We start from the raw sequence: 25,792 nt of genomic DNA on the forward strand, positions 1-25,792 counted from the left end.
TTTGTATATAGGGTGTGTGAGCATTGCTGAGCATAATGAATAATAAGCAATCACAAATGCAACAAATTCAAGTAACAAACGTTTATTTTGTTATAAAAAAAAAAAGTTCATTAACATAAAAACACAGCAATGCTTTAACAATTCAACTGGCATTTATGAGCACAGTTTCACACTGAATCTCATGGAGCTCATCATTACACAAACAGTGATTTTCAGAGTTGTCCACGTCATGGATTCACAGGATGATTCACAGATTCTTTCAGGTCATTAGCAGGAGACATCCTTATGGATTTTCCACAGGGTTTCTGCTTCATTAATATAGCTCTCACATATAGCAATCTCAGTTAATTATAAAAAAAAAAGTCATCAGTCCTCTGGTACACTTGGCAACATCATAGGACAATTACTTTCCTCTATCACAAAGAAAAATGGAAAAATAAAAGCTTTCAATTTTACATAATACATAAATAGACTTAAATATTAATGTAAATGCATGGCAGTCAGCCACTTCAACGGAGATTTTGGTTTTTAAAAAGAGAAACTGTCAGTGCAAATTGGCACAAAACAGGAAGCAGCCCTTGCAATACGTCAGTGATCAACACCAAAACCATTACTTCGACAAATCCACTTTCCCTTCACGGTTTGTCTTTTTTCGGCAGTAACTTCTGCTCCATTAGTCCCCTTTGGCTCTTCCACAAATGCAGAGCAGATCGTCTTAGAACAACACAACAGTTCATCATATCGCAGTAGATGTGGATCCTTCATGGTGCACTTCACTGTCCCCAGCCAGAAATGCCAATCTCCTGCTTGTATCGGTTGGTCAGGTTGTTGGCTTGGCTTGTGAGTTGGGACAGCACCCCGTGCAAGCCCTTCAGATGGAACTGCAGGAGCTGCTCCAGATCCATGTCGCTCTCCTCCTCTGTGCGCACAGGCTCCGACGCAGAGGTGTCTTTCTTGCGCCGCTGGTCCTCCGAGCGGATGACGCCCCATTCGATGTTGTTTCTGATGGACTTGAGTTGACTGTAATAGCTGTACATGTCGGCCTCAGCCTCCCGCAGGTAGCTGCCCGGGTCGTTGGTCAGCTTCTGCTGCTCCTTCTCCTGGTCCAGCGGCACATCTCTCAGCAGACTCGGCACCATGACCGTCTGGTCCATGTTGTTGACGGCGCCGAGGAAGCGGTTCATTGCCGTGTAGAGAGCGTTCTTCTGGCTGAGGGGCTCGGACATCTGCATCTTGGTGGTTTGATTCGAGAGCAGTTTTTTCTGAATGCGTGTCTTTAGTGTGCTTAGTTTCTTTCTGGAAATCTACATTCCTCACTTCTTTTTATACCAGACCTATTCTCCCTCTGGGCGTGACCGAAACCTGTTGATCCGGTTTGGGATGTTCAGGTCGGCCTCGACCAGATTCTTGCAGCGAGACACAAGCCTCCGCACGGCTCATAGAAACACACAGGGAGGGAGCGGCAGGAAAGTGCATTGATGAAGTTGCATAATAATGTACATTAAATGCAAGCTTAATCCAATAAATTGGGTGTCAGTAAATAATTTTGACTCAAAAAAGTAGCTGCTGATGCAAATGTGCTTTAGACTTTCCCTACGATCAGCCACGTTTTCATAGTAAAAGCATATGTTGTTGCTGTAGCCTTTTTGTTGCATTACTATTTAAACAGTTTAAACATAAATATGACTACTATTGATATTATGGTTAATGTAGCAAATGCATTGCTAATTTGTAGTTATCATGGTCTACTACAATAACCATGGTTTTGTAGTTAATGTTTGTAAGCATTACATAACATATTATCTGAATTAAGTAATATAATAAAACAGGTATGGATAATCTAAATTATGTAATTTCCCATCATCAAGTTATGTTATGAGTTTCTGCTGTCAAACACAAAGGAATATTTTGAAGAATGTGATTAACCAAACAGTTGCTGGTTGTCATTGACTTTCTGTACATACATTTTTCTGGGTGTGAATGAATTAATGATGACAGATTCTTATTTTCCAGCAAACTACATTATGCAAGGTTTAAAAAGAGACACCTGGATTTTGGCCAGGTTTTTTTTTTCTTCTGCTGAACACAAGTAAAGAATGTACTGTAGGTAACCAAACAGTTTGGTTGCCATAGACTTCCGTAGTCTTCTGTTCAATGGAAGTCAATGGAGACTACCGGCAGTTTGGTTTACCCACATTATTCTTAAGAAAGAGATTCACAAATTGGTGTAACCTGATGATGATAAAATGTAATTTTATGTTCCTCAGTCCTTTTATTTTGAATTAAAAAGCGAGGAATTTTGGCTAGTTTGCATTTCTGTGTCCTGATAACAAAGTCTAATCTTTAAATTCTTTTCTGGTTAGTAACACTGAGGCGAAAGGTTACGTGGTTGACTGATGAATGGGGCTATTAATTGTTTACTGTCATTATCATGCCACATTAGCAAAAATGAATGAACGTAACAGGAAAGACTAAACGAGATGTGAGATTCTATCTCAGATCATTCTGCCTGAGAAAGACAGAGATGAAAACAAGACTAGCACTTTAGTGTACAGTTTTTTATGATTTACAAGGTTTCTGAACATGGCCTTTGTACAGATTTTCTAAGAAATTATTGGAAAAGAAATTACACCATTGAGAGCTACACCATTGAGAAAAATATGTTATTTCTATGCTCAGTATCAACAACTGTTGCATGTGTGTTTATTTTAATCTCCAAACTGTTATTAAAGGAAACATCTCGGTCAAAGCTGATACTCTTTGAAAACACAGTTAGAAGTCTAGTGAAGAAAAATATGTTTTTATATTCAAGTGCAATCATGTGAAACAAACCACCAAAATCGATCAGAAAATAAAAGACTTAAAGAGGTTAAAAAAAGCGATCAAAAGATAGTTGTTTGATGAGGATAATTAGTTTGCATGGTGGATGATGGTGTGATTTGTTATAGTATTGTGAATAGGGTTACAGCTGGAAGGGCATCCGCTGCATAAAACATGCTGGATTAGTTGGCGGTTCATTCCGCTGTGGCGACCCCTGATTAATAGAGGGACGAAGCCGAAAAGAAAATTAATGAATAAAGGAATAAATGTCTTTGTGAATCATTGTGTTCCTGTTTTAAAATGTTGAGGTGCTGTTTGTTTTATGCATCAACTGTATTTTGAAGCCATACTTTGTTTGATTTTACAGCGAGGACCTTAATGGAACCCCAGGGCTTTATTGTGCTTTTATCCCTGACCGTTTTAAATTCAAAATGTATGGGATACTTGTATTTCTGTATAGCCTGTCAAAAAATTCTATTTAATTCACAACAAGGATTCCATTTCTAAAAGAAACACAGCAAATTTCCCTTTTGGGAAATGGGATCTTTGCATGTATTTCATGAACTGAATGTTTTTTTTTTTTTTTGACGAGAGACAATTGATAAAATGCCTATTTTCCATTAAGATTATTTTCTGGCATATAACTTCTCCCTGAAATCATCTTGTCAAATGAATTCCAATAAGTGATTTAGTTTTGGTAAAGTTCAGCAAATTTACATATCCTAAATGAGCATCTGAAACAATTAGCATCCAAATTACCTACTGTTAATGTAAATGAACGTATATGCACTCATATAACCTTAATAATTTACAACGTTTTGTTTCCTAACTGTCAATCATGCACCCAAATAAAAACATACAAAAACAAACACACACACAGGCCTGAGGTCACAACTGAAGGGTCAAACAATGTTTAGATGAGATAAGATCGCAGGTTTCAGTTTAGATTTTTTTTTCATACCAAGTCACAAAAAGGGAGGCAAAGAAAGCCTAGCAATGGCTAGAATGTCTCGGATGATTCTCGAACCTGTTCTTCAGCTTCGCTTCTCATCTCCACCCTTGTTCTAGCGTTTTCTCTGCCTCACCCTGCGAATCATTCGCTATCCTTCATTTAAATGTATTCTTTGCAAAATCTTAATTCAATAACATTGTCTCATTTTTATGCAATGCGTTGACTTAGCATTACTCTTCCGAGTTTCACTCAAAGTCGAAACCTCCCACTCGTAAACATTGTCTGACTGTTATGCATGTTAATCTGATCTGTTTACAGGCCCGTGGTCAGTCAGTCATTGGTCACAATAAAACTAAAAACGAAAGTATGCCCAATGACCTCACATTCCTCCTAAAACACATGCATACATTATCTTTGTAGAATCATTAGTCACAACATGAAAATTCCACAGCGCTTTTAAATGCATGCCCACACACCTTATCACACCAAATCATGTTGTGTTATTCCTCTGTCCTGTCCAGAGTTTCACATTCAAGAGATGACCTAAGATAGTTTGTGATCTGTTATCACAATGTTTATGAGTGACCTGAAGAAGCAGAAATGCCACATAACATAACTACATATAAACCCTACGAGAGAAATTGACGGTTGGTAATGAATTTTATTATTGTTTTCCACTAAATGCATTTTGCAACATATTTTTGTTGTAAAAAATGCAATTGTAATGCCCATCTGACCCCCTGCAGTTTAAAGAAATCAAAACACTCGATACTGATAATACATCCTTCCCATTAAGCCACAGCACCACCTATAGCCCTGAATTAGTATTTATTGTTATTAGTAAAGTATTGTGGAAAGCATTTTATATACATTGATTCTGACAATTCATGAATTTAACCCTTGCTGTTGAATTCCATCCACTTAGGGGTGATTCATATTTATCTTCCTGGTCTTTCTGGTAGAATGCATGATTATATGGTTTCATGGCTTTGCAATCAAAAAATGTTAATATAATGGAAGTCAATGGGGCAAAAACAACCACCAACATACCAAAAGGGTAGTCAAACTGCTTGCAATGAGTAATGGGTTTAGACAACTGTTTATATATGCATTAAACTCCCTTTGGCAAAGAATATTCAAACATATGCAGGTTACTCGTTTTATTTGACAAAAAACAGATGCATTTATTACCTTATTTTGTTCTTAGGATTTATTTTCCCACACATTTTTTACAATTTGAGTGTGGGAATTTGTGGCCTATAGTCTGTCAGGATGCACACCATTAAACCCTGAGGAAAACACATAGAAATTGTTATTTCGTGAACATAAGTGCATTAATAGTGCTCAAATAATTACATAAACACTTTACCATAATGGTCCACTTGCGGTTCTCGGCCTCTTCGAAAACAAGTGAACGTTGTGAGTAGAAAACTTCATCGTCCACTTCCTCTGGTTTACGTGGAAGACAATGCAGAAATGTCCAGTCAGGTGCAGCCACGCTTCCTGTCTGTAAAACAATCAAAAGAAACATATTCAGAAGCACTTTATAAATAATTTCCAAAATAAGGCTGCACAGTAAATTCCTGCTAATTCCTGCAGGCTTATTTTTGTGTGCAATTCACACTAATAGAATAAATTAAGCAAACAGCCTCTTTACAAAATAGACTAGGACATCTGTGTACCTGAATGGTGATCTGGTAGCCACTGAAATCTTTTAGTCTCTTCTTCTTCTCCTCCTCTTGGCCCATGCTCACCCAGGTGTCAGTTACCAGAACACTGCTGTCCCGCGCTGCCTCCACTGGATCTGACACAAACTGCAGTCTGGTACCAAACTTCAGTATGGATTTATTCATAGATTCAGTATATAGTGAGCAAAAAACGAAAAAAAAAAAAAAACCAGACAAAACAAACAAAAAAAAGAAGCACATTGTTTTATTAGGTTGTTAAAGACAATAAATTATTTCATACAGTTAAACATAATAAAAATGCATGATGGATTTGCATACATTTATAAAGATGCACTCAAACCTCTGGACATCTTTGGTCAAAAATAGATGTTTTGAAATTTTGTACAAAAATTAAACTTGGTTATTTTTGATGCATTAGCTACAAAAATATGTAAATGTTTTGGATATTTCCAACATTGGAAATAAATTTCAAATGTAAAACAAAAAGCAAAGAAAAGAGAACTATTTGGTGCAAAATACAAATCGCCCAATGTGCTGAAAAAAAAAGAGTACAGAAATAAAGGCTTGAAAATAAAACATAGAGAGTAATTGAGTGGACTCACACAGGAAGAAATGAACAGGCAAGACTGCATTTATTGGATTAATAATATGAATTATAATATTATTAATTGTATTATTTTAATTATTATCTAATGTTTTTTCTGTATTCCATTTCTAATAAAATTGACTTTGATTTAAACATAATGCAATGTCTGATATTCATCTAACAAAAAAACATCTAAACAGAAGTCTTTTAGAATGTCTAAATATATATCTAAATTCAAAACTTCACACAATTACAGAACTGCGTTTAAACAATAAGAAAAACTGTCCAAAAGCCTCCATACATATTTCTATAGGACGATGCAGTGACAGATTAAACACCATCCACGCTATACCAAAGTCCATAAACATTCAATATAGGTGAATTGGGTAAACTAAATTGGTGTCTATGAGTGTGAATGAGAAAGTGTATGGGTGCCCCAGCGTTCACGAGTTATATATACAAGTATTCCGGAGTAATTACAGATAAATTAGGACGAAAAGAAAGTAAGTGTGCTTTTAATGCCTCCAGATGGCACTATTGTCACTTAAAAAAAAAGCCTTCACTGTTTTCAATAAATAATCAAATTAATATCATGCAGTTTAAGTCCAATGGAAAAAAATACTCACAAAAATGTACTTAGAATTATTTAGAATTTTAGTATTTTTGCATAACATCATAAAATCCTCAAAATGTTAAAAATATATCTCCCTAAATTAAGAGAGACAGAGTGTTAATATTAATTTAGTATATGAACTGTATTGATGCCTTCTGTGTTTACAGTACCTGCTTTGCCAGACGCTGAGCCTCTTCAGTGACAGCAGCATCTGGCTCATAACCCTACAGAAAAGAAACTAATTTAGACAATATCTGAAACTAAATATTAAGCAGTTAAATTGCATGCATGTATAGTGTATATGATTTGGAATTAGAAAAAAAATCATTTTCATTATAAATGAATATGAATCATTTTGAATAAAAGGGCTCTTATGCATTGCAAGTGGTTATTTATTAAATAAAAACTGAAATAAATAAAATATATATTTATTTCTTTAATACTGAGATGGAAAAGCTACATTATCAATGTCAAATGACCCTTTAGAAATCATTCTCAAGATCAAATTATAATCATCAGTATTAAAAACACTTGCTGTTTATTTGTTTATTTATTAGTATTTTTGATACTTTCCTTTAAATTTAAATACATTTACTGTCCCCTTTGATTTATTTAATGTGTCACTGCTAAATAACACTATTACATTACTATTCCAGTGTTCAAGTGCTTTGAAATGTGCAATTGTTATTTGATGTTTGACAATCTCAGCTGAAACATGAAGAGAGGGTGGGACGTAAAGTAGCCCCTCCCCTTTAAAAAACAGCCAATAGCATTTTGTTTTTCTCACAGCTCTGCCAGTGAGCTCAAGCTAAACAAACAAAAAAGCAAATGAGAAGTGTCTTAAAGGGGGCGGGACATGTCAGACACAAGAAAGCATTTGATTAGTGAAGATCTGATCAGAACCTGAAGTATGATGTGACATCAAAAAAAATGTGTTGATCAGATAGGTGACAAACTGCAGCCCTTAGATGTTTAGATCAGTTTTATATCTTCTAAATGTAAATACCATCACTGTTTTGTAGCACACTTTCTTATAGATATCCTTAAAACTAACATACTAATGCTAACATCTAAACAATTTTTTGTTGTTATTTTAATTTCATGGGACCAGTAAAAAATACATTTTGAATGACATATAAGTCACTGATGTAAAGAGACAGACCTTGGGTGTGGCCACTTTCAGATTGACACCTAGTTTAGCCAATGACATCATGAAAGAGTGAAGAACATTGTTTCCATCTCCTATCCAAGTCAATGTACGGCCTTTTAATGAGCCATAGTGTTCCTGTAAGATTGAAAAAGTTCACATGAGTGCATGTACTTCATTAATCCATGCACTTTTGTCAGCGACTGAGTACCTGTAGTGTTAGCAGGTCAGCCAGAATCTGAATAGGGTGGTAAAGGTCAGAGAGACCATTGATTACTGGTATAGAAGTGTCTTTATCCAGGTGCTCCAGAGACGAGTGATTATACACCCGAGCCAACACGATGTCTGCCAAACCTGAAAGAACCCTGCCACACATACACCCCATGTGAAAGCATCACTGTATTGAGTCTACTCTAAGAAATAAATCTGTAAAATAGTGTAAAATTGTGGTCATTACCTTGTAGGCTATTTAACATGACTAGAATCCAGACAATGTAGAATTTTTAAACTACTGAACATATCCATAATAGTTAGTTGTTTAAGCTTTTTAACATTAAAAAAATGGTCAGAGCAGAGTTAAAGGTCCCATAACACAATTTGAAAGTGTAAAGGAAAAAACACAAAGCAGTAAATCATGAGCTATGGAACGTTTCTGTTTAACCTCTTAAGGCCCAAGGTGTTTTTCTACAGGCATATTTTATTCCTCTTTGCTATTTGGGCTTATTGGAACCTAATTAGAATAAAAACCCAAGTATCATCTTTTGATTTGATGTACTTTTAGAGAAAAATTATGTCCATGTATGTGGACTCGTGGTTCGAATTTACATAGAACACTTTTTCCCGACGGTTTTGTAATGCATATTTAACATAGAAATTTCTTTTGAATATGTTTTGACTACCAGAGAGTAAAAACAATTTTTTTTTCCCATTTTGGACAGTTAAAAATAGTGTTTGGGACATTTCATATGCTACAAAACAGTTGCAGGATGACATTGTATGTCTGTAACAAAATATAAAACATTCAAAGTATTTTAAATAGCCACATAAGAGCTAAAATATGATATCCACTTATGTGGCCACTAAGCAGGAGGTTAAATAAAGTCATGTGTCTATTAATGTTATTTAAAAAATGTAACAATTAAATTAGATGCACAAAAGCTAAAATATCATATAAAATGGTTAAAAGCTTTCAGAATCTAAAGACATTTTCATCTACATTTTTATATTAAAATGTATATAATACTGCAGTGTTGTCCAAGAGCTATCTCCTCTTTCATTAATCAAATGAATGAATCTTTTTATTAATAAAGATGTTAACAAGTTTTATGTTTAACATATATTTTTCTCTATACCAGGAGTGCCCAAACTTTTTCTGAAAGTACCAAAAACTAAACTGATTAAGGGATGTGGGCCAAATGTAAATATACCAAACTACATTAAAATTGTCATGGGTAATTTCCTAATTCATTCATTCTCTTGTCGGCTTAGTCCCTTTATTAATCCGGGGTCGCCACAGCGGAATGAACCGCCAACTTATCTAGCAAGTTTTTACGCAGCGGATGCCCTTCCAGCCGCAACCCATCTCTGAGAAACATCCACACACACATTCAAACACACACTCATACACTACAGACAATTTAGCATACAGGTATGTTAAAATTACTTGCAAAGTTAATTTGATTTTACTTAAAATTGTAACGCAATTTAATTAAAAAACTTATAATTAATAAAAAATGTATTTATAATTTTTAAAACAAATGTAGATTGTGTATCAACTAATTAACAGATTTTTGTTTACATTTAATGTAGTGTTTGTATTGTGTGTGTGAACTCAGACCTGGCCGTGTCTGTGGTGCATTCATTGACCCCTAGATGAATATCCTGAGGCGTGAGGAAACATGGATGACCACCCAACAGAGAGAATCCTAGTGGAAGAGAGAGAAACTGTCTATGCATCAAATCCTTTGTTCTGTAATCATCCCTATTCATTCTGCTCAGAGAGCGAGCTGATAAACTGAAGTGTTTTCTCTTAGGATGGCACCTGTTTCAGTGGACATGCGGGTCCTAGTGCTCCTCTTCTCAAATATCATGGCAATAGATTTGCCTTGAAGTAATGGGAGATGCTGAAGATGGAAAAATTAACATTGTTGATTACATCAGTTATCAAAAAGGAAAGATTAGTTCTGTTAGTTAATAACGTACCTCTCCTCTGTGCTTTATTCGATGTTTTAGGTCAGCGGAAACCCACAGGATATGTTTAATTTCTTCAGCATTATAGTCTTTAAGTGTTAGAAAGCTGCGACCCTTCAGGTTGACACTGTCCAAAGTTGCTTTTCCCACACTGTGGACATGAAAAAGCAAAGGTGAAAACTTATTCATTCATTTTCCTTTGGCTTAGTCCCTTTATTCATCAGGAATAAACCTCTAACTTATCTAGCATATGTTTTACACAGCAGATGCCCTTCTAGCTGCAACCCAGAACTGGGAAACAACCATACACTCTCACATGCACACACATACACTACGGCCAGTTTTGGTTTTTCAATTCACCTATAACACATGCCTTTGGACTGTGGGGGAAACCGGAGCACCCGGAGGAAACCCACACAAGCACAGGTAGAACATGCAAAATCCATTCAGAAATGCCAACTGATTCAGAAGGGACTCAAACCAGCGACCGACAGTGATAACAATTGAGCCCCCGTGTCGCCAGGTAGAAAACCACTTGAACATAATGAGAAAATAAAACTTAAATATGCTTTATAAAAACAGTTGCAAAACATTTTTTCATAATGTTTTAAAGGTATTATGCAAGCAAATTTGATGACTTAATACACTGAAAAAATGTGTAAATTTAAAAACAGAATCTAAAGGATAGTCTATACATGTTTATATTAAAACACCTGAAATATAGAAAAGTGGAAAACTTGAGCATAACAAGAACATGGAACAAAACTTAAATAGATGAATAATAGTTGCAAAACATTATTTTTATGATGCTTTGAAAGTATTATGCAAGCAAATTTGATGACTTTATAAACTGAAAGAGTGTGTAATAAAACCAGTAATTTTTTTTGCAACAATTAAAAATTATTTGTCACAAATGCATTTAAATGAGATTAAACATCAAATGAATTTTTTTAAAATAAAACAGAAGGATAACATAAATTTCATATTAAACAGAATTCAGCAAAATAACAATTGAGTAACAGTACGCTAAATCTCTCCATTTAGATTTTTAATTATTAAAGTTGTCATCAAAAATTTGGATATCAGAAAACCACGTTTTATATTTAGAGCAAACTTTTCGACTTACCTAAAATTCCTGCTTTGGCAACACTTTGCAAACCCCAGGCTGTAATATATTCTACTTTTGAGAGCAAACATTTTTACAACATATGCATAAACACATTTAAAGTTGTACACTGCAACACTGCCAAGTCAGAGGATGTCCACGCGCTCCCTGTCATACAGTACTAGACGGGAGGCTGGGCCAACACGGAGAAGGGGTGGGGTAAGAAACCCTACGTGATGAGTGACGGCTGTCGTGCACGTACTCAATAACCCCTCCCACACCCACATGCCGGTGCCTTCGGATGCACTTTTCTAAACTCTCTCTCTCCTTTCAACACACGTGTATTTGCTTATTAAACAGAATAGTAAATTAAAACAAAAACTTTTCAGGAATGTCGTCTGCACAACAGAGGTGTAGAAGGCGATGACTGGAGAAACAGAAATACCAGGCACGATATTTCCTTTCATCTATCTATCTATCTATCTATCTATCTATCTATCTATCTATCTATCTATCTATCTATCTATCTATCTATCTATCTATCTATCTATCTATCTATCTATCTATCTATCTATCTATCTATCTATCTATCTATCTATCTATCTATCTATCTATCTATCTATCTATCTATCTATCTATCTATCTGTATCATTGTCTGTCAGTCTGTATGATGTATGTCTATGCAGGTGTGTATTTTAGCATGTGCTTATAAGACGTTGTGTGTGTGACACTATAATCATGTCTTTGAGCTCCTCAAGCATTACACACACAGGCTATTCTGGGAAGCTGGAAGCTTTCTAAGGATTTAAATGGGCTGTCTTCCTGAGCACATGAATGTTTGCTCTTTGCTCCGTATGTGAAAAACTCTGACTGAGAGCATATTTTGCACTAAACCTATTTGCTTCTTGTTGCAGACACAGGTGCTGTATTTACCTTTGGAAAGAGTAAAATAGCAAACAATGTGCCCAGCAGGTTATGGCTGAAGAGTGATATACCTGTGCACATCTCATGCGGACAGTCACACTCAGCCTTTGTAACAGGTTGTTGCCTCTCCATATTCTCATTGCAATTTTGTAACTATACTGTAGTTATATTTGGTAATAAAAGTCTCTGTAATTATATTTTCAGAGCAGGGTCGTTTGTTTGTGTTTGGAGATAATAACAGAGGTCAGCTTGGTCTGCAAATCAAAGGACCAGTGACTAAACCGGTCTGTGTTAAAGGTGAGATGTGCATGAAGGTTTTTGTTATAATCATGCTCAGATTTGACTCAGAGTCAATCTAAGGCCATTTATACTTTCAAAATAAAAGAAAGTTTTGCAAACAAAAAATAAAGTATTGAGCAAAAATTAATAATTAAATGCAAATCTCCAAAGATCGCAAAGCAAAATGTATTTTTTAAATAATAAAAAAAAATTGCTAATAAAAATAAAGAACTGCAAAGGGTCTTGAGAAATAAGAGTTTAGCCCAGTAGACTCCGCCCTCTTGTCAAATCAAGACCACAAAGTGAAACGCACAGAAACTCGAAGTGCAAAGAGAAAACATCATAGCAAACTCACGATTGACTAAAAAGCAAATCAAAATGAGCATTGCAATTAACTTGATGGGTTTTTTTAAGGCGATGCTATAAAAATTGTTTTGCAAATCTATATAGTTTTTTTTTTAATTGCAAATGTTTTAGTTTTTATTTGCAGTTTTTTTTGTTGCAAATTTCATTATTATTTCTCAAGACTTTTCCCTCTGAAGTTCTTTATTTTTGTTAGCAAAGTAAATTTTATTTCTCAAAAAATATTGTTTGCTTTTGCGATTTCTGGAGATTTGTATTTATTTAATTATTTTTGCTCAATACTTTATTTTCTGTTTGCAAAACTTTTATTTTGCAAGTATATATGGCCCTAGGTTGACTCCATAGATTTCTTACATGCCTTATTTTTGGTATCACACAGTTCTTAAAGGTGAGAGAGCGCAGTCTGTTGCCTGTGGGACAGATCACACACTCGTAAGCACCTGTAAGTAAAGCTTTTTATTTAGAGGCAAACATACTGTTGTAAATATACCCTACATTTAAAAAATGACTTTTGCTGCTTGTTCAAACTACCAATCTAAAATGAGTTGAAACATCCCAACTCTGAATGTTTTTTTTTTGCGGGACAACTTCATTGTTTTATGATCAATTCACTTAAATTTGTAAAAAATGATTAAGTTAACTTAATTGATTTGCTTTGGGTCAACATGAAGAAATTGTGTGGAACCCAGCATTTTTTACAGTGTACCAGTCAACCACTTTAGTATTACTATTCATTATAAATAATTGTAAATAATTAATTTGTTTACACATTTGTATGAGTCGAATTTAATAATTGTTTAATTTAATTTATCTTTGTTTGTTGTAGCTTGATTCTATCTATTTAATATTGATAATATTATAAAAAATTTATTGATCTTATTCTTATTCAAACATTTTTTGTATAAATTATAAATTATAAAAAATTATAATTATTAGCTAAATTTTAGTTTCTTTTTTCCTAAATTGTTTATTTATATTACTTAAATGTTTATTTATTTTAATATTTAACTTGTAATGATGATGATTATTATTATTATTATTATGTTATAACATTATGTCCTTATATTTCCCTGTACTCCGTGTACTTAAAAACTCCCGTTCCAGCAAATTGACAGAGAATTGTAAGTAAATGAACATGTGGCATTTCTACAGCACAAGGAGAAATACTTGCAGCTGGAGGAAACAGTGATGGACAGCTGGGATTGGGCCACTGTAACGACAGCATCTCTTTCCAGCGGCTCCGCCCCTTTTGTGACTATGCTCCAATCAAATTGCTCTCTGCAGGTGACCACACTTCTGCTGCACTTACAGGTAAGTTCTTATTTCTTTTCCATTTTGGATGCACAGCAGTTATAAACTAATCTAAAGCTATTAAAAACAAAAATAATTGATCTGTGCCTATTACAGAAGATGGCAGGCTGTTTCTGTGGGGTGATAACTCTGCGGGTCAGCTTGGATTTGGAAATGACAGCCATGCCTTATTGCCTAAAGAGCTGAATATGGGGCAGTCCATTCACTGGGTCTCATGTGGATACAGACACTCTGCTCTGGTCACAGGTGAGCACCTGTCAATCAACACAATACTCGAATATTAACATGAAAACTGTGCTGTTATATATTACACTTTACCACCCAGCTAAATGGGCTATATGCACAGCTAGTGTTTTTTAGCCTACGGTAAACTTCCGATAGAAGCTTAAAGTGACTATTTTCAATTTCTTAATGTTCATTTTACAGCATTGATGTTGTAATGTGTTTAAAATATAATCAAGAAAATAGACTTAAGCATTCATTTATTTGTTCAAGTGTATAACAAGATGACTGTGTAAACACTAGTACTGCCATTAGCAACAGGTTAGTGCAGAAACGCCATTAAACATACTGGGGTAAAATAAATATTCATATTTAAACGACATGGTGGGGTAAAACTAAATTTAATTCAGTGCTTTTTGCCGGTCTGAGACCCACTTTAAATCCTATGTCTATCAGGAAGTGAAGATCACTGATTTTTAAAGAAATTAGATCTTAAACATGGTGGTTTTCTAATGGAAAGACAGTTCACCATAAGCGCTTGGGCTGGCTGACTGAAAATTAAAAGTCATATACCCCATTGTTGTTATTTTGGTGTGTTTCAGATAGTGGGGATGTTTATAGTTTCGGGGAAAGTGCAGATGGACGGTTGGGTCTCTCTGCTCATCAGCTGGCGAATCACAGTTATCCTCAGCGGGTTGAGTCTTTGCACAGTGTTCTGCAGGTGGCATGTGGAGGAAAACACACACTCGCCCTCACAGGTGATGGAGGAGATGTACACACACAGTGTCCTGAAAAACTTAATCTGAGACTCAAAATACAGCAGTTTTTTCAATACCTTTGTTACTTTTTTAAAACAGCAGTCTGTGCGTTCCAAACTAGATCATTTTCAACTGGTTTGGCCCAATGTGGATGACTACATCTTTCAAATTACACAAATTCCTTCAGAGTCAAGCACCGTCAAAACTCCTACAGGCTTATTCACATGCTTACATACTTTCAAGGACTAAAATAAAATACGAAAATGAATAAGACAGCAATTTGTCACATTTCTGCCATTGGATCTTACTGATATCTCTTCAAAATATTTAAAACTGTATACTATCAGAACAGTTACATGTCGCTAAATAAATAGGTATTAGTCTTTTAATTTACATGTAAATACCATCTATATATGTTGTTACGTTATGTTGCTTGATATTGCACAGTGATAAATTAAACAAATCATTTAAAATAATAATGTAATTAATTAATAATCCTAATTTATTGAAATCTCTTCGAAACATTATATATATATATATATATAATTGTGTACTAAGAACAATCAGATGTAGCTGTATACATAGATGTTAGTCATTTAATGTAAATACCATCTATATATCTTTTTTGTTATGTTGCTTGATAGTGCACAGTGATACATTAAAAAAATCCTTTTAAATACACTGTAAAAAACACCAAAAAGTTAAGGTAACTCAAAGCATTTGAGGAAACCGATTGTAACAAACCATTGAAGTTTAAAAACTAATCCTAATGAGTACTGTGAACTTACTCCATTTGAGTAAACGAAGCAATTTTAGCACAGTAAAACCCAATAAATGAAGAGAACTTAAACCGTTTGAGGAAACCGATTGCAACAAACCATTTGAGTTAAAAAACTAATCTATATATGAGTACTACTGTACTAACTTACTCCATTTTAGTTGAAGTAATGAGGTATTTAATTAACTCATTACCCTTAACACTGAGTTCAAAACTCTTTTGAAATGAGTAAAATTAACTTTCAGTCAATCTTGAGTTAACTACAAGTTTTAAAGTGTAATAAAGTAGTAAATAATTCTAATTAGTAATCAAAACTGAATGAGAAGCATGTTTTTCATTGTGCTTTATTAATCCCATCATGAAAATACCATCATGCATCTTTAGTATGGTAGAAGAAATGTTGTGACCAGTGCTGTTAATTGAGTTTTTGACAACTAGTGGATTGTTTTGGCATAACATACTTCAACCAGATGGTAGACATGGCTCAATCGGGTTGAGTTAAATTAAGTACTTCTCTCAATAAATTAAAGTGACTCAAAATATAGTCAACCATTTGTCAACAGGCATGTAAAGGATTAATTAATGAGTAATAAATCAAAAGTCATAGAAAACAGTTTATTTATGGAGGAATGAGTAGGTTTGAGCCATTTATAAAGTGTTAATTAGCTTTACAATGAACTGCTTTACCAGGATGAAAATGAGTCAGAACTGTGCAAATTGCTATGCAGAATAAGTAACCAAAGTATTTCAATATGTGTGATTGGGATTTTTAAGCCACTGAAATCACACTGTTCAGTTTCACACACAATTATCTCTTTTGTTTCTTTTTTTCCTCTCATTATGCCATTAATGCTGAATGCTCCTGATGTTTTTGAATTGTATCTCTCTTTCTTGCAGAGGATGAGTTATATTGTTTTGGCGGTGGTGAGTTTGGGCAGTTGGGGTTAGGGACGCTTGTGTTTGTAGCAGATTCACCGGTGGCTGTCGGCCATTTCAGGAAAGGCAGAGTCACCCATGTCACATGTGGAGAACAGCATAGTGCACTTATAACAGGTAAAGTATTTTAATGCACTTAATATTTTAAGGGATTAAAGGATATTGTAAAGCAAGCATGTCCAAACTAGGTCCTGAAGGGCCGGTGTCCTGCAAAGTTTAGTTCCAATCCCAATCAGACACACCTGCTAGCTAATCAAGCTATTACAAGGCCTTCTAGAAGCATCCTTGCATTTGTGTTGAGGCAAGTTGGAGCTAAAATCTGCAGGACATGAGTGTGTATGGAAGTTTCCTAGTACTGGGTTGCGGGCATACGCTGTGTAAAACATATGCTGGATAAGTTGGCGATGATTCCGCTATGGCTATAAATAAAGGGACTAAGCCAAAGGAAAATGAATGAATGAATTTTAAACTGTAGATATCAGTTTTATTTAATTCTTGTTCATTTAACTCATTCAAGTGGAGTGTTTCACTTGCAAGTGATATTTTGGAGATGTGGAGCTTTGCTGACGATTAATGTAAAGGTCAGAATAGATTAGATTTACCTATAAATAAATGAACGAAAGATTTCTGCGTCATTTACTCAGAAACATGTGGGTGATTCTAGAATTGTGGGTACATTTTGTCTCATAGATTAACCTCAATTATTTTGAATAATGTAATAACATTTGTCTATGTATTTAGGGACATTTTGTCTTGATGATAATAACTTCATTATCCCATTATACAGATTTTTTTTCTGTCTCTGTCTCTTGAACCATACATTCAGCTTTAGTTATTATAATTTTCATATGTTTTGTGTGTTTAAATATTTAGTTTCTGTATTATTATTTTGTATAATTTTTATTTTCAGTTATATATAATACATTTTGTGCCTGCTGATGGTCTGATCAACTGTTTCATTACTTATGAAAAGACAGAACAATCTGATATTTAAAAAAATAATTAGGATACACCAATAGGAGATTAATTTTATGTCAACTCTCTTGCTGTAACACAGTGGTGCTCAACCCTGTTCCTGGAGATCGACCTACCTGCAAAGTTCAGCTCCAACTCTGATCAAACACACCTGAACCAATTAATTAGGACCTGAACAGCACTTGATAATTACAGCCAGGTGTGTTTGATTTGGGTTGCAACTGAAATCTGCTGGAAGGTTGATCTCCAGGAACAGGGTTGGCCACGCCTGCTTTAACATTTCATTGAATTTCTCATTCCCCCTTTTTGAGGTAAGCGTCTTAAGCACAAAACGATGGGAAATGTCAACTCTGTTAGTGGTTTGACAATAAGTTAAACAACAATTAATAGAGGCATCAATTGCTCCCTATTACATTTAAGCATGTTACAATATTTTACAATAATAATTGATTCTGGATTCTGTCATCTCGATTTAAATAAAATGAATTTATAATGCTTGAAATGTACCCACAATTCTGGAATGAGCCATATAAATGAACATTCCTGTATTACATTTACATTTGGAGGACACTTTTAGCTTACTTCATGCTAACTTAATAGATTCGTATGTTGCCTGAAAGTTGTATTTGTGATTGAGGTTTGGGTAGTTCAACTATATACAGTTGAAATCACAATTATTAGCCTCCCCTTTGATTTATTTTTCTATTTTAAATATTTCCCAACTGATGTTTAACAGAGCAAGGAAATTTTCACAGTACGTCTGATAATATTTTTTCTTCTAGAGAAAGTCTTATTTGTTTTATTTCGGCTAGAATAAAAGCAGTTTTTAATTTTTTAAAAATCATTTGAAGGTAAATTATTAGCCCCTTCAAGCTTTATATTTTTTTGATAGTCGTTATACAATAAATTGACTAATTACTCTAACCTGCCTAGTTCACCTAATTGACATAGTTAAGCCTTTAAATGTCACTTTAAGCTGTATAGAAGTGTCTTGAAAAATATCTAGTCAAATATTATTTACTGTCATCATGACAAAGATAAAAGAAATCAGTTTTAGAGATGAATTTAAAAAAGATGTTTAGGAATGTGTTGAAAAAATATTCTCTGCGTGAAACAGAAATTGGGGAAAGAAATAAACAGGGGGGCTAATAATTCAGGAGGGATAATAATTCTAACTAACTGTTAGTGCCATATATTTTACGTTATCGTTAATGTGTTCACAATGGTAAAATATTGCAACAAAGCTATGGTAAAAATCTATTAACTGGTTAAAAGCAAGTTCATGTTGATATATTGCATTAGTTAATGAAAGACCTTTTAATCAAGACATTTACAATTAGTGAAATCTACAATTTATACGTTTACTACTTTTATGGTACATATGTATTGTTACACTTCTCATATAGTATACATACACGTTCCTCTGTGTTTTCAGATAGTGGTCTTCTCTACACGTTTGGAGATGGCCGTCACGGGAAGTTAGGCCATGGAGATGAAAACTTCACCAATCAGTTCACTCCAACCGTGTGCCAGAGGTTCTTTGAATACTCAGTCATGACTGTAAGATATAAAGTTATGATAATCATATTATCATGTTCATTTTATTCCTTTAAATGCCAAACTAAGGAAATATCTTTCAACTGACATATCTTTTTTTGTGGCTGTTTGTGTGCATGTAGGTGGCATGTGGTTCCAGTCATATGCTAGTGTTCGCACGGCCACGACAACAGGAAAATGAAGAAGTTTGTTTGGAGGATGAAGACGTTACCTACTCTTACCTGGACAGGTGTTATACCACCATGATACAAGGGCAACCATTAGAGCATATTCCAGACCCTGAATCTGCTCTTGTTTCACAATCCACCTCTCTCTCCTCACCTCTTCCAACCTCTCATCGCTGGAGCCTATCAACACGTGCCAGACGCAGACAGAAGGTAAGAAATTGAACACTTCGGTTAAACCAGTTTGTTCTGTGCTCCATATTCTGTGTGTTGGTTCTTTGACCATCTGTACTCTAAGAGAGATGTATAGGGTGTTCCCTTAGCGTTAAACCAGTTTATGTACTTTGCAGGAGGTGTTTTTTATTAAAAATGAACCTTTTTTCTTTTCTTTTGTACATGAAGGTCACATTAAATGTGACTTCTTGTGCTTTTGTATGAATTGATTCTATTATTTAATGCTTCACCTTGAATCAGATTTTTCAAAACACTTTGTGAGGTTCCATTAGTTACCATGACAAATACTTCTAATAGTTATTATTGTTTTAAGCATGTATTTTTTTATGGATGAAACAAGATGCACTTAAACCACACTGCAAAATGTCATTAGTTAATTAATAGCATGCACGTCAATTGCCTTAAAAACATTTAAGTTGAGCTACAGCATCTAATAAACATACATTTTTACATAAAGTATTATTTATTAAATAAAGCAGCATTTTAAGTAGGCCCATCTTCAACCTAAACACAAACAAAATCCTACCCAAAAATGCAGACATATGTACCATGGAACATAATAGAACATTAAACAATAACAGATCTGTCCTTGTATTAATGTTGTGCCAGAACACTTTATTGTAACATTTACTTCTAGATTCTCAAGCAAAGCATGCTGGAAATTAGCTTGACAAAATGGTACTCATAAAAATCTGTTTATCGTTACTATGGTTTTCTGAGTATGCAAATAATACAGATTACTAGATTTGACCTGTTAGAAATCAACAAAGTATTGTATATTAAGTAAGTAAACTAAAAAGTGTTAAAAAGTTAAGATTAGATTACATTGATTAGATTTTACATCTTGAGATGGAAACACATTTACCAAAGAAATCCTTCATGTGCATCAAAAATTTGCATGACTTTAGCGGATATTATTGCCAGTGACTGCTGATTTTATTTTCTTGAACACATGGTATGTAAACAGTGATTTATTATTATTATTATTAATTTTATTTGTAATGTGCTTTTCTTAAACTCAAAGTGCTAAAAGGCAAAATACTAACAATGCAAGGCAAGCAAAACAACACAACAATAAAAGAACCATAAGACAGAATAAAAAGTTAACAAATTGTTCATCCAGCAATCCAGCATAAAACCAATGCAAAAAAAAAAAAAAAAAAAAAAAAAAAAAATATATATATATATATATATATATATATATATATATATATATATATATATATATATAAAATTACATTAAAAATATATATAAAAATATAAGTCTTAAGAAGTTTCTTAAAACAGTCCAGAGAGGCAGCATTCCTAATGCTGATGGGTAGTGCATTCTGAAGCTTAGGTGCACTGTATGAGAAAGTCCTCCCACCCATGGTCTTGAGTTTACAGCGTGGCTGATACAGGGTAAATCCCGATGCAGAATGAAGACTGCGGGCTGGGGTGATGAGAGTCAACAGGTCACAGATGTAGCCTGGTGCTAGCCTATGCACTGCTTTAAAGGTTAAAATCAAGGTCTTAAAATCAAATCTGTGATGTAATAGGAAGTCAGTGTAGTTGTTGTAACAGGTGGCATGATGATGTGTGTATCAGAACCTGTGCAGCAGAATTTTGTATATACTGTAATTTTATGAGAGAGCTTGTAGGTAAACCCCCAAAAAGTGAATTACAAAATATTAGCAAATGTTGTATGACATACACATTTTATTTTTGGAAAAATAAAGTACTAAGATGCTAAATAAATTGTGTTTATGTTTCAGGAGAGCTCATCTGCACAGTTTGGTCCAGAATTTAGCAATCTTCCTCCTCTCACAACTAGCTATACTGCACTTGCCCTAACAGGCACCATCCTACAGCCCAGATCTGCAAAAGGCACTCCAAAACACATTAATACTGATGCCCCTGTGGATACCTCCATCACAGTTCTTTCCAAGGAACCTTCATGTAAATATATATTTTATATATTCTCAAGATCCCACTTTATCTGTTAGCAAGAAATATTGATAGTCAAAATTGAGCAGCTGCCATTCTTATGAATACAGTCACACCCATCACCAAGAGCCCAGACGACTGCCAGTGTGTTGAAACGTCTGAAAACAGCCTGTCAGACAAGGTGAGCAATAGCTCATCGCGCTCAAGATGACAAAATTATTTATAGGGGAACTGTATTAATAATTGAGACATGTACTGTTTTATTTGAACAGAATTCTGCTGGAAGGGAAGAGAACGTATTTCAGCAGGCTCTGCCTACTGAATTACAGGTTGCTTCTGTTTCACATCCATCAATAACAGAATCTCAATCATCAAGCAATCTAATGCATAAGAAGCCCAGGCCTGGAGATGCAGAGAACAATGCAGAGGTGGAGGAACAATCTTCTGTTACAGCACTGCAAAGCAAAGTGCAACCCAAAATAGTCAAAACAACTATCCAGAGTACAAATAATAGATATAAAGGTAAAAAAATAGAAGTCAAATCATCTCCAGATGGAATATCAGCAAAAGAACTTAGTAAAACTTGGAGTACAAATATTGATTTAAAGGAAACTGTTGCAAAAGCAGACAGATATAGTAAAGATTCCAGAGGTGAAGAGGTTATTACTCTTTCTGATACAGAGCAAGAGACCAAGTCAAGTTCAATTAAAATTCCACTGACAAGTTCTTCAGTTCAGGAAGTTGAAAAAGTAAGAACAACACCAACAAGCACTCAAGAGGTCCAATCTCCTATAAGCAAAGAGGCTGGTATTCCAGAAAAAGCCTCAAAAAGGGTCAATTCACCGATCAAGGTTCAAGAAATGCCCACCGGTGAGATGGAAGTTAGTAAAGTTAAACCAACGCCTCAAAGCGACATTGAGCCTTCAATTGAAACACTGATCAACACACAGGAACAGCGGAACTTAACACCAGTCAAAATTACAGCCGAAATGCAAAGCACCCTAAAAAAAGGAAATGAAAAGATGGATGTTAACACCCCTAGTGATCATACAGCAAAGAAAGCAAAAAACAAGAGAACCGCTGTTGAAAGAGGCCCAATCGCAGAACTATCACCCCAAACACCCAGCCCTCTATCAGTTTCAACACAAAAGTCCAAAGTGGAGCCTGAAAACTCAAGTTTGCAGCTTAGATCTGCAATGCAAACACAAGAAGCAACAGAAAAAGGGGAAACGAACAGTAATTCACCTCAGAGCTCAGAGAATAGATCATTTCCCACAATAAAGAGCAAAAAATCAGATGCAGAAAAAAGCCAATCCGCTTCTACCCTGCAGTCTGACCAGAAAAATAGCCAGTCATCCACCAACAAAGCACTTGCGGAACAGAAACATAAATTTCCTTCTATTAAAAGCTTAGCTCCAGAGAGAAGCCACTCAGTTTCCAATTTATGGTCCAATAACCAATCAGCAACCAATAAATCGTCCGCCCCAAAAGCAGCTGAATCTGGTAAACTGTTCAGCTCAACAAGTTCATCACCTCAGCTCAGGCAGTCACCGCTTAACAAGAGGAAATTGAAAACAGTTGAAGATAAAGAGCCGGTTTTGGTAACAGAGACCCCTCATCAACAGTCTGAGCAGAGCCTTATGGGTAGTGTAGTTTCAGTGCTACCAGCTATGGCTATAGCTGCACCACTACTGATAAAAGCAGCTGAAGTTCTCTCTGAAACGTCACTAGAACAAAGTAATGAGATGTCATCATGTGCATCGGCGTCTCAGGAAACAGCAGGAAATAAGATCCTGATAGAGCAGGAAGTGGAGCAAGACACCACAGTTCAAGATATATCAGCAACTGAGGAAACAGATGACAGAAACAAACAGGAGATCGTAGAGGACTTACAGAATGAGCTTGTTTCAGATAAAGTGTATACAGGTGGTAATGAAAAAATGGATGATGATGATGATGAAGATGTGAAAGGACATGAGACAGAAAGAGAAGAAAAAGAGAGTGTCGCTGAGGAGGAGGATAACAGTGAAGGTTGTGGGAAGAAAGACAATGCTTTTGAAGACGAACCAGAAGGAGAGAGTGAGAATGCTCCAAAAGGAGGAGAGGACAGTGAGGAAGAGGAAGGCGAAGAAGAGGAAAGTGATGCAGTTGGACAGGAAGAGAATGGCGATGATGGTGGAAAGAGCAGTGAAATTGAGGGAGAGAAGAGTAAAGGAGGAAGTGGAGACATGGCTGAAAGTGAAGAGGTGGAGGAAAGTGAAGGACAAGAGGAAGGAGAAACTGAAGATAAAGATGCTGAAGATGAGGAAGAAGAGAGAGAAAGCGAGGATGAAGACAGTGAGAGACAGATTGAGGATGAGGAGAAAACCGATGCTGAGGAAGGAGAGAGCAGTAATGAGGGGGAACCTGAACGATCTGAGAGTGAGGATGTTAGCAAGAACGATCGATCTGATGAAGAGGAAGGAGAGAGTGAAGAAAATGGGAGTGAAAGAGAGGAAGAAGAGGATGTATTGGAAGGAGAACAGGAAGAGAGTGAAGTTGGGAATGAAGATGAGGAAAATCAGGAAGAGGAAGAGGAAAACCAGACAAAAGAGGAAGAAGAAGAGGAAAATAATGAAGAAATGAAAGAAGAGAACAGTAGCGAAGATGAGGGAGAAGAGAGTGTGAGAGAGAAAGAAGAGCAGGAGGTGGAAGAGGAAAAACTGTCAGAGGAAGGCAGTGAAAGACAGGAAGGAGATGAACAAATTGAAGAAGAAGATGAAGAGGGCGAGAAAGAAGGAAAAATGAAAAGTAGTGAAGTGAAATTTAGAGAAGCGGAAACAGATGATGAAGAAAATAATGAAGAAAACACAGAGGACAAAAGTGGAAGTGGGGAAGAAGAAGATGATGATGAAACAGAGAAGCAGGAAGAGAGACATGGAAGGAAAGATAGAGAAACTGAGGAAGAAGAAGGAGGTGAAGAAGAGGAGGAAGAAGCAGAACAGAAGGACACCAGCGAAGAGGAAGAACAGGCAGAAGAGAGTGAAGAAGAGGAGGAAGAAACAGAGCAAAACAGTGGAAAAACAAGAGAAACTAGTGAGGAAGAGGAAGAACAGCAAGAAAATGAGGAAGAAGAGGAGGAGGAAGAAGAAGCAGAATGGAAGGAAAAGAAACAGAGAGAATCTAATGAAGAGGAAGAGGAAGAAGGCGAGGAAGAAAAGGAGGAAGAAGGAGAGCAGAAAGAAAATGTTGAAAAAGATAAACAAAACAGCAAGCTGAGGGAAAATAAAGATGAGGAGGAAGAAGAGGAAGAGGAGGGTGAAGAGGAAGAAGAAGAGGGTGAAGAAGAGGAGAATGAACCTAAAAATAAAAATATAAAAACTGGGAAAGATGGCAGAAAACAGAGAACAATTACTGAAGAGGAAGAAGAAGAAGAAGAGGGTAATGAAGAGGAAGAAGAGGAGGAAGAAGAAACTAAGCGGGAAAAAAAGAATATAAAAACTGAGAAAAATAGACACAAACAAACAGTAACTAGTGAAGAGGAAGAAGAGGGTGAGGAAGAAGAGGAGGAGGAGGAGGAGGAAAGTGAAGAGGAAGAAGGTCAAGAGGAAGACGAAAGTGAAGAAGAGAACGAAAAGACCAAGAAAATAACAAAACAGAAAGCCAAACCCAATGTGTTACCTGCACGCAGGCAGACTGGACAGACAGAAACCCAGAAAACTAGACCAAGAGGCAAACAGAATGTTAAAATAAGGAAGCAAACAGATGGTGCTCAGGACCCTCAGTTCTGGAACAATGTTCTTCCTCAGTATCTAAACCTTAAATGATTCTGCACACAGACACGCTCAGGGAAATAAGACTGGCCTGAACATCTGCCTGCATACTTACAGTTCACAGACATTGACATTTTAAAGCCCGGGACACACCGAACCATCAGGCAATGCCAGGAGGTTGTAGAGCACGGGTTAGCTTTGGTTTTTTTCAGTGTATTCTGCAGCACTGGCTCTAACCAGATATCATTGGCTGTTTTATAGCAGATTCTAGAGTGAAGAGGTGTGTGTTCTAGTGCATCTTATTTTGCTTACTGTAAATTAAAGGGGACCTACAATGCCCCTTTTACATGATCTAAAATAAGTCTCTGATGTTCCTAGATTGTATGTGAAGTTTCAGTTAAAAATACACCACAACATTTTTTATAACACTTTGAAACTGACCCTTTTAGGCTTTAATGCAAATTGTGTTGTTTTGTGGACTGATGCTTTAAATTCAAATGAGAAATGAGTGG

At 35.5% G+C, this 25,792-nt stretch overlaps 3 protein-coding genes across 3 annotated transcripts; 1 reads left to right on the plus strand and 2 right to left on the minus strand.

The window, feature by feature from the left end:
* Positions 1 to 66: 66 nt before the first annotated feature.
* Positions 67 to 11,256, minus strand: otc (ornithine transcarbamylase). The gene is made up of 10 exons (XM_087267992.1): positions 11,123 to 11,256; positions 10,009 to 10,147; positions 9,848 to 9,929; positions 9,644 to 9,731; positions 8,018 to 8,171; positions 7,822 to 7,944; positions 6,830 to 6,883; positions 5,455 to 5,604; positions 5,142 to 5,279; positions 67 to 5,061 (listed from the first exon to the last, which is right to left on the minus strand). The coding sequence occupies exons 1-10, from the start codon at positions 11,191 to 11,193 to the stop codon at positions 5,002 to 5,004; spliced, it is 1,059 nt and encodes a 352-aa protein (XP_087124118.1). The 5' UTR covers positions 11,194 to 11,256; the 3' UTR covers positions 67 to 5,001.
* mid1ip1a (MID1 interacting protein 1a) lies at positions 69 to 1,294 on the minus strand. The gene is given in 1 exon segment (NM_131335.1): positions 69 to 1,294. A coding segment is annotated over 1 exon segment (459 nt). The 5' UTR covers positions 1,233 to 1,294; the 3' UTR covers positions 69 to 773.
* Positions 11,257 to 11,371: 115 nt separating the features above from the next.
* Positions 11,372 to 25,334, plus strand: rpgra (retinitis pigmentosa GTPase regulator a). The gene is made up of 13 exons (XM_087267899.1): positions 11,372 to 11,549; positions 12,016 to 12,141; positions 12,230 to 12,322; positions 13,047 to 13,109; positions 13,820 to 13,978; positions 14,075 to 14,224; positions 14,803 to 14,958; positions 16,634 to 16,789; positions 19,083 to 19,207; positions 19,327 to 19,581; positions 21,357 to 21,540; positions 21,639 to 21,709; positions 21,801 to 25,334. Exons 1-13 carry the CDS (start codon positions 11,525 to 11,527, stop codon positions 25,332 to 25,334), a joined length of 5,097 nt encoding a protein of 1,698 aa, XP_087124025.1. The 5' UTR covers positions 11,372 to 11,524.
* Positions 25,335 to 25,792: the final 458 nt, after the last annotated feature.

The sequence above is a fragment of the Danio rerio genome, chromosome 9 (assembly GCF_052040795.2).
Source record: "Danio rerio strain M-AB ecotype USA chromosome 9, GRCz13ab, whole genome shotgun sequence".
In the NCBI taxonomy this organism is placed as follows: domain Eukaryota; kingdom Metazoa; phylum Chordata; class Actinopteri; order Cypriniformes; family Danionidae; genus Danio; species Danio rerio.